The sequence below is a fragment of the Moschus berezovskii genome, chromosome 4 (assembly GCF_049115385.1).
Source record: "Moschus berezovskii isolate FMDL1 chromosome 4, NW_MosBer_1.0, whole genome shotgun sequence".
Classification (NCBI taxonomy): Eukaryota; Metazoa; Chordata; class Mammalia; order Artiodactyla; family Moschidae; genus Moschus; species Moschus berezovskii.
Genome location: NC_142463.1, coordinates 81921109 through 81937022, shown reverse-complemented (window position 1 = coordinate 81937022; position 15914 = coordinate 81921109). Strand labels below are relative to the sequence as shown.

At 33.0% G+C, this 15914-nt stretch overlaps 1 protein-coding gene across 1 annotated transcript in view; it reads left to right on the top strand.

Annotated features, from left to right (window-relative positions):
- COL11A1 (collagen type XI alpha 1 chain) overlaps positions 1-15643 on the top strand; it is a 223414-nt gene extending 207771 nt beyond the window's left edge. Inside the window, exons 58-67 of the mRNA XM_055403175.2 lie at positions 2008-2061; positions 3056-3163; positions 3657-3710; positions 3815-3850; positions 3944-3997; positions 5501-5750; positions 9627-9739; positions 11478-11546; positions 13722-13955; positions 15152-15643. Of these exons, the coding sequence (XP_055259150.1) occupies positions 2008-2061; positions 3056-3163; positions 3657-3710; positions 3815-3850; positions 3944-3997; positions 5501-5750; positions 9627-9739; positions 11478-11546; positions 13722-13955; positions 15152-15298 (1119 nt within the window). The 3' untranslated portion in view covers positions 15299-15643. The remainder of the gene's footprint in view (positions 1-2007; positions 2062-3055; positions 3164-3656; positions 3711-3814; positions 3851-3943; positions 3998-5500; positions 5751-9626; positions 9740-11477; positions 11547-13721; positions 13956-15151) is intronic.
- The last annotated feature ends 271 nt before the right edge of the window (positions 15644-15914 follow it).

Here is a 15914-nt window from a genome sequence, read left to right as displayed (position 1 = left end):
TGAAAGTCCAGTGTTAGAATTTAGCCTTAGAATATTCCTGAAAGTGAATTTGGTAATTTTTTTAACAAAGTAGCATGATTATTTATTAATTACACAAAAAAGAATCTAAACTGAATTCATAACAAATCTACATCTGAGGATTAATAACTTTTTCTTTATAAGAATATTATTAGACACATTTACATTTAAAATTGCATGTAATTTCTATAAAAATAATTTTATCTATTGTCAATAGAATGATATAGGGAAATTGTTCACTTTTATATCAATACTAACAATTTCAGATTAATTCATGTAGTGCAGTGTTAGTCTCTCAGTCACGTCCAACTCTTTACAACCCTGTGGGCTCTAGTCAGAGGGTCCACTGTCCATGGAATTCTTCCGGCCAGAATAGCTTGTTATTCCATTATCCAGGTGATTTTACCAACCCAGGGGTCCAACATGCATCTCCTGTTTCTCCTGCTTTGGGAAACGGGTTCTTTACCACTGCACCACCAAAACAAATTTAAATATTTCTGGTAACAGTCCAAAACACTGTTGTTACACAGGACTAATTTATACTAATATTTTTCTTACCTTTCTCTGATATTCAAGATTTCAGTTTGAGGAGAAGACTTGAAAAACTAAAGAATGGAAAGCGTTTATCTATGCAATTTCACAGTGGCCCCTTGAGACAGAAATTATAATCCTTGGTTTACAGATGAAAGAACTGAAGTTCTCTTTGGTCAGCTAAACTGCTGATAAGAGAAGATGGCTTCTATCCCAATTCTATCGGATTCTCCGTAGTTTTTATATTACATCACATTATTTAGATTAGATCCCCATGGCCCTTAATACGTTAAATTCATAAAGATGATGGACTAAGACTTACTGTGCTCTTTCACACTGAAAACTCAGATTGTCTAGAAAGGGAAAAAATACTTATGGTAGCTTTGCAAAAGATACTACAATGAAGACTAATCATATAGCTTGATCAAAGTTAAAACAATTTGATTTCTAAGTGCTGTGTTAAAATCTTTACTGAAATTATAATTCAAATAGTTCAATTCAGTCTATATAATTCAAACTCATAGAGAAAAATTTATATTTTGCCTTTGTTTCTTGATGCAGTATTTGTTGTAAGCAGTAGTGACTCAAGTGCTATAGCTTTATCCTGGCCTTTTTTTCATCCATCACCTACTTGTAAACCATCTGCTTGCATAGTTCAACATGCTGTAATTTCAGAACAAGAACCTTAGTTTGTGTTGAAGTACACTAGTTTTTATATCTAAAAGTTTGTTTAAAAGACATTATGAATATTTTTATGCTGAGAGGCCAGGACTAAGAGTTAGTTGCTAAAATCATTCTGTAATTTTCATTACAATATAATTTAACTCAAATGGGTAAATGGCTTACCCTTGGATTTTAAAAAAGATTAAATAATTAAAATATAGGTATAATATGAATAAAGTGAATTTTTTTTTTACATTTAGAGATTATTTAGATTAGAAATTCAATTTAGGAATTATGGCTAAAAATGCTTTCTTGGGAGTTTGCTTAGCCAAATGGCTAACAATGGTCAGTTGACTGTCAAACATTTTATTGAAGGCTTTTCCTTTAAATTTTACTGGCAATATTATAACCTTTGACTTTGAGTTTAGCACTAAAATACTTGATTAAATAAATGTAAAATTTGGAAACTTCTTTTCTAAAATTAATTAAAAATGCTTTTTTTCTTTTAAATCATGTCCTATTTTTAACTTCATATTTATTTAAATAAACTTACCAATACTATTTTTTTTTATTATGGTTACATATTAAACCATGGAGTTTTAGTGCACAAAATTATTTATAATCCTAAAAAGTAAATGCTGGTTTTTATCAGTTATCTTGAACCTGCTCAATATTAGTTATCTTGAACCTTATCATATTATTACAACCAGCTTTTCCTGTTTTTGTTTTCCTCGGATAATGAGATTCTCTAATTTGCACATACTCTATGTATGTTTGTTATTTCTTATTATTTAGGGACCTCCTGGCTTACCTGGTCTCAAAGGTGACCCTGGCTCCAAGGGTGAAAAGGTGAGAATAAAATAATTTATTATTACACTGTTGATATCCTAATTGCAGAGGCTACAATTATGCACATTAAAATCACTCAAAAGGAAATTTCAAGGAATTCCTTTGTCATTCTAACCAAGGAAAATGCTGTCAATCCTTAGCTTCCAAGAGGAATTCAGAAAAGAGAAAATAATGATGAAAAATTTACCAGAACTTAGTGTTATATTAGTCAATGTTCCTTTGTAGGAACCATATGGAGAAAGCATATGGTTATACTAAAATAGCTGTTCAGAAAATAAACAGAATAACAAAGTGCCCATTTTTTCATGTTTTTAAACATGAAAATAAAAATTTTAAACTAGACTGTCCTTCAGATGGTAATTTTAAAGATATGTGTGCTCTATTGAATCAAATAATTAAAGAAAATAAAACATTTTTAGAGTGACATTAATATTTTTGAATTATTTTTGTTTGTAAATATTTCTTAGGTACTGAAAAATCTCTGAAGAATAGAAATCATTATATTTTTTTTAATTTAATTTTTTTAAGCACCAAAAACATTGTCTTGGGTTATAGCCAATTAGCAATGTTGTTTTAGTTTCAGGTGAACAGAAAGGACTTAGCCATACATATACATTATCCAATGCTTATTAAAGCAAAGAATTTTCTGTTGTTTATTTCATCAATATTAAATATGGTCATTATTGGCCTTTTAGTTAAAGGAATTCCCTTTAAGTAAACACAGCACTGAAGGTAATACTTTCAGAAAGCATTTTGTTCAATAATACATATTCCTAACCCTTAATGAAGGTCTCATATCATACAATCAGTAAATGATCCTATTAGGTGAGGAGGAAAAGGTTCTTAATCCTATATTTTATTCAGAAAGGGTTAAAATTTTTAATGTATTTTTTTATTCTTATATTTCATGAATTTAATTTACAGTTATTTTATGACTATAACTTAATACATGGTTGCAATTTATACATCATTAAAATTTCTTTGCCTTTCAAAGGGACATCCTGGTTTAATTGGCCTAATTGGTCCTCCAGGAGAACAAGGTGAAAAGGGTGACAGAGGACTCCCTGGAACTCAAGGATCTCCAGGAGCAAAGGGAGATGGAGTGAGTAAAGATCTAACTTATTTTCCTACTCCTTTCCAATCATACAAGCAGTACACCCACACACCTGCACACATTCCTTTAAACATGACCAAGGAAATGATTCAGAGGGTCTAATCTCCTTAAGTCAATGATGTTTTCAAAACAAAATTTATTCAACTTTAGAGTGAATAAATAAAAATTATGAAAATTGGAAACCATAAAAATTATGCTTCAGTAGTCAATTACACAAACGTTCATTGAATCTTCAACACATACAAATCATTATTCTCAAGGCCACAGGACCATAAAGATATATATATAGAGAGATATTGCAGCAAAATGGAAAAAAATATGCATTATCTGGCAAAAGCTATTTCTTAGATTTAAAATGAAAAATTTTAAGCCATTTTTCTGTATTTCTGCACTGTCTAAATTTTGCAGTGTGTGTTGTTATGTAACATATAAAAATGGAGTCACTGAGAAAAACTTTGATTTTTATGAAATTTCTCTGTAGGGAATTCCAGGTCCTGCAGGTCCCATAGGCCCACCTGGTCCTCCAGGCTTACCAGTAAGTACAAGACAGAAGACTTTTACAAGGTTAACTTATAAATAAATCAAAGAGACATAGATTCTCTAGATTTTTATGTCTACTTTTGCTTTTGCATTTTTTAGGGTCCTCAAGGTCCAAAGGGCACTAAAGGCTCTACGGTAAGTACCTTTCCCTTGGCATTTAAATTTTTCAGTGATGCCTACTGAAATGCTTTGGTCTCCATTTATCTTGTTGCTTATTCTTTCTAATAGGGACCCGCTGGCCAAAAGGGTGACAGTGGTCTTCCAGGGCCTCCTGGGCCTCCGGTAAGTGCATGGTAACGAGAGTAATATTTTGGCAATTAGCATCTTGAGACTGCCAGTGATTTCTCTGAATTTATAAGAATGAAAAAACACATTCTGTCAAAGTACTGATTTTCTAGGAAACAGGAACTACCTTAATTAAGTACTTAGGTCTGCATGCCAACACGTGTCTTTTAATTGGACTTCCCTAGTAGCTCAGATAATAAAGTGTCTGCCTGCAAATTGGATTCACTCTTTGAATATAAAGATACCATAACTATACATTATAATATCTTGCTTTCTTTTTCAAGAAAATCATTTATTTTTATATCTCATTTTCATGAAAACAACTGCTTGTATGCCACAAAGATATATTAATACCTAACTAGGAATAAAAAGTAAAGTTCAGATACTTGGCATTTTTTTCATACTGCATATAATGATAATAATAGCTACCACTTATTAAATTTGACATTTACCAGGGTTCACACAACTAGTACCTTAGATCCATGTGACAAAATTTGAGATTTTCTTCTTGAACTTGTTTCTAAGCTATATGAGTACTAATTTACTGCAATGACAGTAACAAAGAATCAAAAACTAGATGGTTCAAAGGATAGAAATGTTTTGTCTGACAAATTTAGAAGGCAGAAGTCCTAGAACAGAGTGTCAGAAGTATTGTTTCTTTCTGAGGTATTGTGTGAGGGAAAGATCTGTTGGAAATTTCTCTCCTTAGTTTGTAGAAGGCTGTCTTCTTATGTCTTTTCACATGGTCTTCTGACTATGCATGTCTCTGTGCCAGCTTTTTCCATTTTAGAATGATACCAGTCATATCGGAATAAGAACCACCCTGATGCCCTCATGTTCACTTTAATAATTATATCTACAGCCACCCGATTTCTAAATAAAGTCTTCCTCTCAGTTACTGTGGCTTTGAAATGCTACACATGGATTTTTTATGGGATAGAATTCAATCCATAAAAGTACAGATTAACTATTTGATGTAGTTCTACTCATAGATATGTAAATTCAAGTCTGATTGTACTTCTTTGTTTATATATACAGCTATAAATGTTGGGAACCAGCTAATGTGTATTTTTAAATGTGATATAAATTGTTATCAAGTACCGTAGACATCTCATATAACACAAGAACCTAAAAATGTTGTTTTAATCTTCAGAGACTAAAGTCTAGTTGCAGGGATAGGACATGAAAATGAGGACTAGTTAGTAAATAAAAAAGTAATATATATAATATATCTCCACACAAATCTGTGCTTGTATAGAAAAAGGTCCAGAAGTCATCTGATTTTTGTGCCTACCTTGATATCGCCACTAGATTCTTTTTAAATAATTCGCAAAGTTTATATATAAAGATATATACATATAATAAATATATATAAGCAATTAGAGAAAACTTTAAAAATAGGGGAAACATTGAAAGGCTAAACAAACTGTAATCTCTTATAACATAATCAGTAATAATTAATATTTGCAGAATATAACATGCACATCATCTCTTTTACAGGGTCCACCAGGTGAAGTCATACAGCCTTTACCAATCTTGTCACCCAAAAAAACAAGAAGACATGCTGAAAGCATGCAAGCAGATGCAGGTGATAATATTCTGGATTACAATGATGGAATGGAGGAAATATTTGGTTCCCTCAATTCCTTGAAACAAGACATCGAGCATATGAAGTTTCCAATGGGGACACAGACCAATCCAGCCCGAACTTGCAAAGATCTGCAACTCAGCCACCCCGACTTCCCAGATGGTATGTTAATAATACATGACCAAGTGAATGTCCTGAGCTTCTAAGTTACTGAGATGCATTGTCAGCTCATTCATTCTAGTTAAATATTTAATATAGACTCTAAATTAAATGAGAGTGAATGATTATTAATTCCAATCCTGTAGACAAAAAAAAAAAAAAGCCATTTACACTGTAATTCTAGATCTACTTTGGAAAATCCTTGTCTTGTTAAATAAGGTTTTATTAAATTATGACAAGATCATTTTTAGATGGTTATATATAACAAGGGCTTCCCTGGTGACTCCCCCTACCAATGCAGGAGATGCAGGTTTGAAGCCTAGGTTGGGAAGATCCCCTGAAGAAGGAAATGGCAACCTATTCCAGTATTCTTGCCTGGGAAATCTCACAGACAGAGGAGCCTAGCGGGCAACAGTCCATGGGGGTCGCAAAAGAGTCAGACATGACTTAGCGACTAAAAAATAACAACAACAAGATAACACAAATGTATTTTGGTATGTAATTACTATCATAGAATGGGTATGATGTGTGCATACATATGTGCATATTACTACATATTTATATCCTATGTCCTAACTTATATAACTGGAGAAGGAAACGGCAACCCACTCCAGTGTTCTTGCCTGGAGAATCCCAGGGACGGGGGAGCCTGGTGGGCTTCCGTCTGTGGGGTCGCACAGAGTCGGACACGACTGAAGTGACTTAGCAGCAGCAACTTGTATAACACCAAGGCTTAAGTAGCATAACTGAATCATGTGACCTATCAGTTTAGCAATGATTTGGTGAAAAGAGTATTTAAGAGATAGGATAGTTTGAGGCAAAAATTTATTTTATTGATCCATGAATAACAAGAACAACTGTGAATGATTTGTTTGTAATAATACCAAGATAATTTACTATACCTACCCACTCCAGTATTCTTGCCTTGGAGCTCCTCTGTGCCAAGAACTGAGGAGACTAGCTATAGGCTATAGTCCATGAGGTCACAAAAGAGTTAGATGATGACTGAGCGACTAAACAACAAAATTATTTGACAAAACTCTTATATACCTGTTCTGAGAAGCTAACAGTCCCAGGTATCTTAAGTGACTAACTCACGTAGTCCTAAACTAAACCAAAAATGGACACATCTGTATCTGATTTTAAATCTACCACTTTAAGTGGAAATACTTTGTCACTCTATTTACTTGTGTGACAACATTATTTTTCACTATCAATCATAAAATGAATGTTGTAACTGAGATCTAAATAACTCAGCATAGACAGAAAAGTTTCATACAATTCAAGAACAGACATTCCTTATGACAAAAAATGTCTTAAATGTCTCCTATCTTAAGCACAATCTGTTAAAAAGAGACACAGATAATTACTAAGGATTCTTTACAAACTGCTATCAAAAATCTTTACATTTATAATATGTTTATTTGAAATATATAGTTTAGTTTCATATTAATTCAGTGATTTATAAAAAGAATGACCCACATTTCTGATCTAGCTAAGGTAATCACGCATATATGACTGAGCATCAAGTGTAAAAGATAAGCCTTTACTGACAACATAAAGCGACATATGATTAACTAGAACTTGATGCTCAAGACAGTTTTGTAAATTTGGGGGATAGAAAGCTCAGTGTGGACTATAGTTCCTGGTGGTTTCCATATATTAGCTAACTTTATTAATTATTTGTGTTAATTAATTTCAATTAAATATTTATTTATTTACTTATTGGTGTTAGACACTGTTATTCATACAGAAACTCACAGATAAACAGAAAGAACAATTCCTTTGAGCTGTTGTTGTCTAATGATGACAACAGGTAAACCTTAAGTTTTCTAATAGCATTGTATGACAGATACAGATTTTACCTGCTATCCAAAATTAGAGAGTTCTTATGAAATTAGAGAGTTCTTATGAAATCTCTTGCAAGCTGAAATGGCAAAAAGCCAAAAAAGCATCTTAGTAATTTAAATATATGTCATTTGAAAGACTATCTAGTAACAATGTTAACTAAGAAGAGATAAAAATAATGCTTACCAGATAATTCAAAATTAATTATTCTTTCAGTTCAGTTCAGTTCAGTCGCTCAGTCATGTCCAACTCTCCGTGACCCCATGAATCACAGCACGCCAGGCCTCCCTGTCCATCACCAACTCCCGGAGTTCACTCAAACTCATGTCCATAGAGTCGGTGATGCCATCCAGCCATCTCATTCTCTGTCGTCCCCTTCTCCTCCCGCCCCCAACCTTTCCCAGCATCAGAGTCTTTTCCAGTGAGTCAACTTGTCGCACGAGGTGGCCAAAGTATTGCAGTTTCAGCTTTAGCATCAGTCCTTCCAATGAACACCCAGGATTGATCTCCTTTAGAATGGACTGGTTGGATCTCCTTGCAGTACAAGGGACTCTCAAGAGTCTTCTCCAGCACCACAGTTCAAAAGCATCAATTCTTCGGCGATCAGCTTTCTTCACAGTCCAACTCTCACTTTAAAACCCTAAAAAATATCAAATATTAAGAGTGGTTATTCCAGTTGGTAAAATCTTAGATGATTTTTATTTTCTTGTGTAATTTTCTCCCAAGAATTTTAATTGGTTCCAGATGTGAAATTCTTAATGGTATAATCAGAAAAAGTATAATTCTTCTGTTAAAGAATTTATTTTAAAAAGCAAACTGATACTAAATTTTCAGGAGTTCCAATACTAAACCAAGCAGTTTGAGCTTTTACATTGTCTAAAGTTCATAATCAGTGAATTGACATAATTTAAATCAATATTTGAAATGAAATGGCAGCACTAAGAATGGTAAGAGAGAAGTAGTCATCACATGTCTATCAAGTCTATCTCCCCAATTATTCTTAAATAACCCCATTGTCAATTACTTAAAGAATAACTTTTTGTTAGTCCCACTACTAACATCATTACTCACCTAACACCAAATTAATGGTCATGGTCATTTACATGATAAAATTAGTTCTGTACCATTTAGATAATATAATGAATAGCAAACTGTATGTAAATATATAAAATAGACTTATTTGGAGCCCATTTAAAGAGGGAGTACATTTACTTAATGAAGTTTTTGTTATACAGTAATGCAAAAGAATGATCCTTGAAGCTAAGTAGATACTCTCACTTCCATCATTACAGATAAATAAATCAAGGAAAAATATAATGATCATTATAGTCAGGTTATTGCTGTTTTAGTTTCTAAGTCATGTCCAACTCTTTTGCAACCCCATGGCCTGTAGCCTGCCAGGCTCCTCAGTCCATGGAATTTCACTTAAGTAGTAAATAACACATATAGGATTTAGGGTCAAGTATATCTCCACCCAATGTACTTGCAATTTATTATACGTAAATCAATAGGGTATTAATATTTGAGGAGGAGATATTTAAGCTGAAACCCAAAAGTAATAGGCACACTAAGAATAAAAAAAAGGATGTTCCAGGAAGATGGGGACATTCACAAAGCTCCAGGCAGACAATAGGTCATTCTTTATTCAGACATATACCCCAATGTGACCAAAAGCATAAAAGTGATCCATGTAGAAAAATCAATGACTATTCATTTTTCCTATTTCTCCAATAAAATTGGCCTTTATAATGTATTCAATTTTTTATATAAATGTATTTGTGCTTGTGCTGTGCTTAGTTTCTCAGTTGTGTCTTACTCTTTGCAACTCCATGGACTGTAGCCCACCAGCCTCCACTGTCCATGGGGATTCTCCAGGCAAGAATACTGGAGTGGGTTGCTGTCCTCCAGGGGATCTTACCAACTCAGGGATAGACCCCAGGTCTCCTGCATTGCGGGTAGATTCTTTATCAGCTGAGTCACCAGGAAAGCCCAAAATGTATTTGCATATGACTTATTTTTTTCTACTTTCAGGTGAATATTGGATTGATCCCAACCAAGGTTGCTCAGGAGATTCCTTTAAAGTTTACTGTAATTTCACATCTGGTGGTGAGACTTGCATTTATCCAGACAAAAAATCAGAGGGAGTAAGTAACCAATCTGTTTTGGTGGCGACTATTGACAGTTTATGCCATGTTTTTGCAATATTGAACTAAACAGGAAAATTATACTGTCATATTTTCATTTATCTGCTTTTCTTACAGGGGTAATTAGAGCATTTCATTTGCATAAACATGAATAAGGCACCAAAGTTAACCAATATTTTTTTAGCCAGATGTACTCTTTGTGCACTTGCTTGCTCTCTAAAATAATATGACTTTCCATGACACAGCAACAGCTGATTATCAGATTTTAGTATATGCATAGTAGTATTCTTTCCAATTACCATGTGTTAGAACTCACAGCTGTATTTTATGCTCAGAATACATAAAATGCACAAGAACGAATCTTTAACATAAGAGTATTCTCTGTACTTTCAGATAGTCTCTTCAGATATATTCCTTGATTTTCACCAAGCAGTATCAATATATGTGAGTTCTATCTTTAAAGCTATAGGCAAATTATTAATATAAGATTTTTCACTAACATATTTACCTTTTCCAAACATTTTATAGATGGGACATTTTGATTTTATTTGTATACTTTTAATAAATCATATTCTTGTTAGTAAGTGGAGTTGGCATGCAGAGGCACAGAACCTCCTTGAGATAAAACAAGCAACTTTAAAAAATATTTTAATTTTATCATAGTATAATTGATCTACAAGATTGTGTTTGTTTCAGGTGTACAGCAAAGTGATTCAGTTATATATACGTGTATTATATATATGTACCTATATATATACATACATATACACATATTTTCATTCTTTTTTAGATTCTTTTCTCTTATAGGTTACCACAGAATATTGGGTAGATTTCCCTGTGCTATACAATAGGTCCTTGTTGGTTATCTGTTTTATGTATAGCAGTGTGTGTGTGTTCACCCCAAGCTCCTGATTTATCCCACCCCACTCCACATTTCCCCTTTGGTAACCACAGGTTTATAAGAAAATAAGTAGCTTTGTGACTAATCTCTTTAGGAAAGACATTTAGTTTGTAAGTGAATGATGGATAGTAGGAGCAGGAGACAAAGCAACTTCTGTTTCCCAACCACACTTTGCATGTGGGGAAGCATAATAAAGCTCCTCTAGTCCACAGAGAAATGTGGGAAAATGGAAATGCCTCCTCTTACAGGATTACTCAAATTCCCTCTAGTGAGGCCTTAAATACCTTTATATTTTGCTGATCTTTGCAAAGCTAAATAATAACATTTATAAAAGTTTCTAATCATTTTCTCCAGCAGGGAATGATTAGGCTTGCTTCCTGCCAAGCTTAATCCTGACTTCTCCATAGCATCCAGTCCTCAGTTACTAACTGGATGTTTTAGGATGCCTCCCTTGGTTATGAACTACTAAAGGTTTCTATCTGCCTTGATGGCAAATGCCAACTGGCGCTGTGAAGGTTTTCTTTGCAAGGAGTTGCCTAAGAGTTCTGCCCACATCTCCTATAGCTAACACTCGGTATGCCTTTACTAGGTTATTTTCCACCTCCCTTATTTTGTAGCAATTAAAGAAAACAGGGAAAAAAAAAGGCTCAAAATTCACTAAATGGGAATTCACAGATGTCTCTGAAATTTTGCTCTTTATCCCGCTTTGTATTATCCAGGTAAACCATTTTAAAAACTCTTTAGCATCATAGTATTATTGAAAATAAATGATAAATATATAAATAATATTGTTTATAATTTTAACCTGCTTTCTAACTTTCCATTTCTTTGCAACAGGTAAGAATTTCATCGTGGCCAAAGGAGAAACCAGGAAGCTGGTTTAGTGAATTTAAGAGAGGAAAACTGGTATGTTATTATCTTAGCATGCAGTGGTGTATCTTAAACGTCATAACTCAAGTTCAAATTATATAATCTCTAGCCCCTTACTGTGAAAGTCTAAATCATACAAAGCAGGTTTCCATGTACTCTCTCTAAATCTCTTAGATGAATTTTGGGATTTTTAGAAAGAAGTCTAAAATTTTTTATCAAATAAATGGAAATAGATTAAATTTACTAAAATAATACAATCAAATAAAGTATGCATTTCACTAAGTACTTGAGATAGACAGCATAAAAATGGATTATATTAGAAATATGAGATATAGAGAGTATAATATCTATTTAGGATCTCTGACTATTTCATTTCCTTTATACTTGAAATCTAATTTATTCTTTGTTTTCAATTGCAATAAGAATTTTTGGAATGTGAAATGTTTTTCCAATACTTACATCTGGAAATAAAGTGAGCTGACTGACCTTTTATATGGATTATAGCACATGTTTACTTAGATATTTCCATAAGATTACCAGTTCATGATTAGTCATTTTCTAGAGATATTTTAACATTGCATGCCAAAACTAAATTTGCATTTAAAAGCTGTTTAAGATATATTTATTTTGAAATGTTAATTATAATGTATTCTAATGAAAGTTTCTCATTTATTCAGATATTGTCAAATTTTCAATGTTCCTTAAAAAACTATTATTTTCCATTTATGGTTATTTATACAATTGTTATCCTCTAAAAATCTACATATATTACTAATATTCTCCACATCATAAATCTCTAGTTCAATTTTCCAGTTACATATTAAGTAACCATGTTACAGTTTTATCTTTGTATGAGATAAAAATACATACACAGATAGAGCTCTCTGTGTGTAGTTTTATTTTTTGCTGTTTTGTTTTCCTTAGAGTGGATTTCCCAGTTTTTTTCTCTAACCTCTCAGGTATCCTCATCATCTGAACTGTTAATCAGAAAGAATTTAAGTAAATAAACAATAAAGAGGAAAAGTGAAGCAAAAGTTGCTCGTGGACAGTTGTCCATGGAATTCTCCAGGCCAGAATACTGGAGTGGGTAGCCTTTCCCTTCTCCAGCAGATCTTCCCAACCCAGGAATCAAACCAGGGTCTCCTGCATTGCAGGCAGATTCTTTACTAATTGAGCTATCAGGGAAGCCCAATAAGAAGGAAAGTCACAGATGACTACCTTTATATTGAATTAATCTATAACCCGGGCAAATATCTTACTTAATTTTTTTAAAATATAGGTTTATATGTCTCAGCTAATCCCAAACAGTTTATTTATACCCTGTAAAACAAATTATGAGCTTGACAAAAGAGACAGATTTTAATAATTTGAAATTAGGACTGGGTTCCTTCTCAAAACACAAATTAAGTATTTCCTGATAACAAATATTTACTTGCATGTCTCAGGCAATATGCTTGGTGCTGGTGATACAAAGATGAATATAATGACATCAACTAAGAACAGTCAAATAGGCAGGTCTGTGCTGAAAATTAGAAGACCAAAAACCTTTTGGAAGACTGTGGCCCCAAAATGAAAAATGCAGGAATGTGTTGAAAATTTTGAATCAAACAGATACACTAGGAAAATAGGGGAAAACAAACATAAAAGTAGTCAGCCTTTGCATTTCACTGAGATTCCTCGATTTTCATGTTCACTGTTTTGCCACTCTATTATTCAAAAGGGCTTCCTTGATAGCTCAGTTGGTAAAAAAAATTCCACCTGCAATGCAGGAGACCCTGGTTCGATTCCTGGGTCAGGAAGATCCACTGGCGAAGGGATAGGCTACCCACTCCAGTATTCTGGCCTGGAGAATTCCCTAGACTATATCAAAAAGGTACAGGAATATAATGAAAGAATTCTTGGAAACAAAAACAATTACATTTTTTTGTGATATTTACTGACTGATTAGGAAACTGAAGTATAGTGGTAAAGTGATTTTTTTTTTCCAAGATAAGTATTGTTGATAGTAGCTAAGGTGAAAACCCATCTTCATTTCATAAATTCCTATATCTGGGTCTTCTGACTCTCAGTGCATACTTTCCTTTATTAAGTAAGAAATGGGTCTGTTGATACATCCACATGCTTCTGGCATCTCAGTTCACAGTTGACAATGATTTTATTCTTTATAATAGAAAAGAGTCTTTATGTGTCTCTTTATTCTCTTATTTCCAGCTTTCATATTTAGATGTTGAAGGCAATTCCATTAATATGGTGCAAATGACATTCCTGAAACTGCTGACTGCCTCTGCTCGGCAAAATTTCACCTACTACTGTCATCAGTCAGTGGCCTGGTACGATGTGTCATCAGGAAGCTATGACAAAGCACTTCGGTTCTTGGGATCAAATGATGAGGAGATGTCCTATGACAACAACCCTTACATCAAAGCCCTATTTGATGGCTGTGCGGTGAGTATAGTCCCTGTGGCCTTCTTTCACAGAGATGAGAAGCAATGTGTAACCATTCCATCTTAGCCCTAAGTCAGATTTCTCTCATGAAGGGGATTTCAATTGGCATTAAGGTTCAATGCTTAACACTGACATATTAAAGTACAGTACATTAGAAACCACTAGTATTCACACACACACAGATACAGAAACTGAAACATACATATAGACACACTTTTGGGTCATATGTTATTTTTATGGAATTATTCCTGATATTTAAATACTATTACAGCTAGTTAGTTATTCTTGGAATGAAAAAGATCAAGAGCCTTATTTCATTTGCCTCCATAATTCATGATTCTAAAATGACAGTTAAAGGAATCATTATATCATTCATACCATAGATAATTCTTACCTTGTATTTTGCTTATAGAGGTTTGCTGATTGGTATTATGTTACAAGAGCTTAAACTGATACAGTCATTTTGTTATTTTAATCCTCTGCAACTGTCTTTCTCACACATATGGTAATTTCATAACAGCAAATGACAAAGAGAGCATCCTAAAAAACTTGTTTTCCTAGCTGATTATTGAAAAGCCACAATTACAAATAAACAAAGTAAGTAGCTTTCACATAGACCAAAGACAAGAACATACTGTATATTGAAAGGAGCAAGTGATTTGGATTTCCAATATAATAAATGTACTGATAATTATTCATAAAATTAATACATAGCAACAGAAATACTTTGATTTTGGACTTCTTATATTAAATTCGTACACTGTATTCAAATTTTTCTTAGAAAATTTGCTTATATGTGTGTATATACATATATATTTATATATATCTATCTTAATTATTATAACAATGGTAAGGATATATTATTTATGCAAAGATATGACCCAGTACTAATGTCAGTTTTCACATATTAAAATGCATATATCAATTCAGTAAGATTCTCTGAAGCTATGCAGTATATTAGAGTAAAATTTTGAATATGTGCTGCTAAATATTAAATATGGTCAGCGTTCAAAATTTAAAACTACATATGACATCAATGATAACAAGAGTGAATTACTACAAAGATAATGGCAAATTTTTTTTCCATTGTCTTCTTTCTTACCTTCTTACCTCTACTCAGAGGCTTAAGAAAAAAATAATGTATGTTAGAAGTATGCAATGATTATATAACTTTTTATTTCTTCTTAACTTTACAGTCCAGAAAAGGCTATGAAAAGACTGTGATCGAAATCAATACACCGAAAATTGATCAAGTACCTATCGTTGATGTAATGATCAATGACTTTGGTGATCAGAATCAGAAGTTTGGATTTGAAGTTGGTCCTGTTTGTTTTCTTGGCTAAGATTAGGACAAAGAATATATGAAATCAACAAAAAATATACCTTGGTACCACCAACCCATTTTATGCCACATGCAAGTTTTGAATAAGAATGGTATAGAAAACAACTTGCTACATATGTATGTACCAATTAGGAAATATTGATGCTCTTGTGGGCGCAGAACCACATGACAAAACTTTGAAAATCATAAAAATATAAGATAGTGTGGCTGAGATGGAAACAGGCCTTATTCTTGAATCCCAATTTTCATCTCTCCTTTTCCTATTTGGATTTCTTTGGTGCTGTAGAAAAAAAAAAAAGAAAAATATATATTCATAAAAGATATGGTGCTCATTCCCATCCATCAAGGATGTGCTAAAACAATGTGTTTAATAAATTGTAATTTTATGTACAGTTCTATACTGTTATCTATGTGTCCATTTCCAAAACTTGCACGTGTCTCTGAATTCCATCTGACTCTAATTTTATGACAATTACAGAAGTATGATGGCAATAAATATATGTATTATGAAAAAATAAAACTGTAATTTCTGGTGGCTCTAATTCCCTTTCTTTGATGAATAATAAAATGCCTTTGTATATATTGATGTTGAAGAGTTCAGTTATTTGATGTCGCCA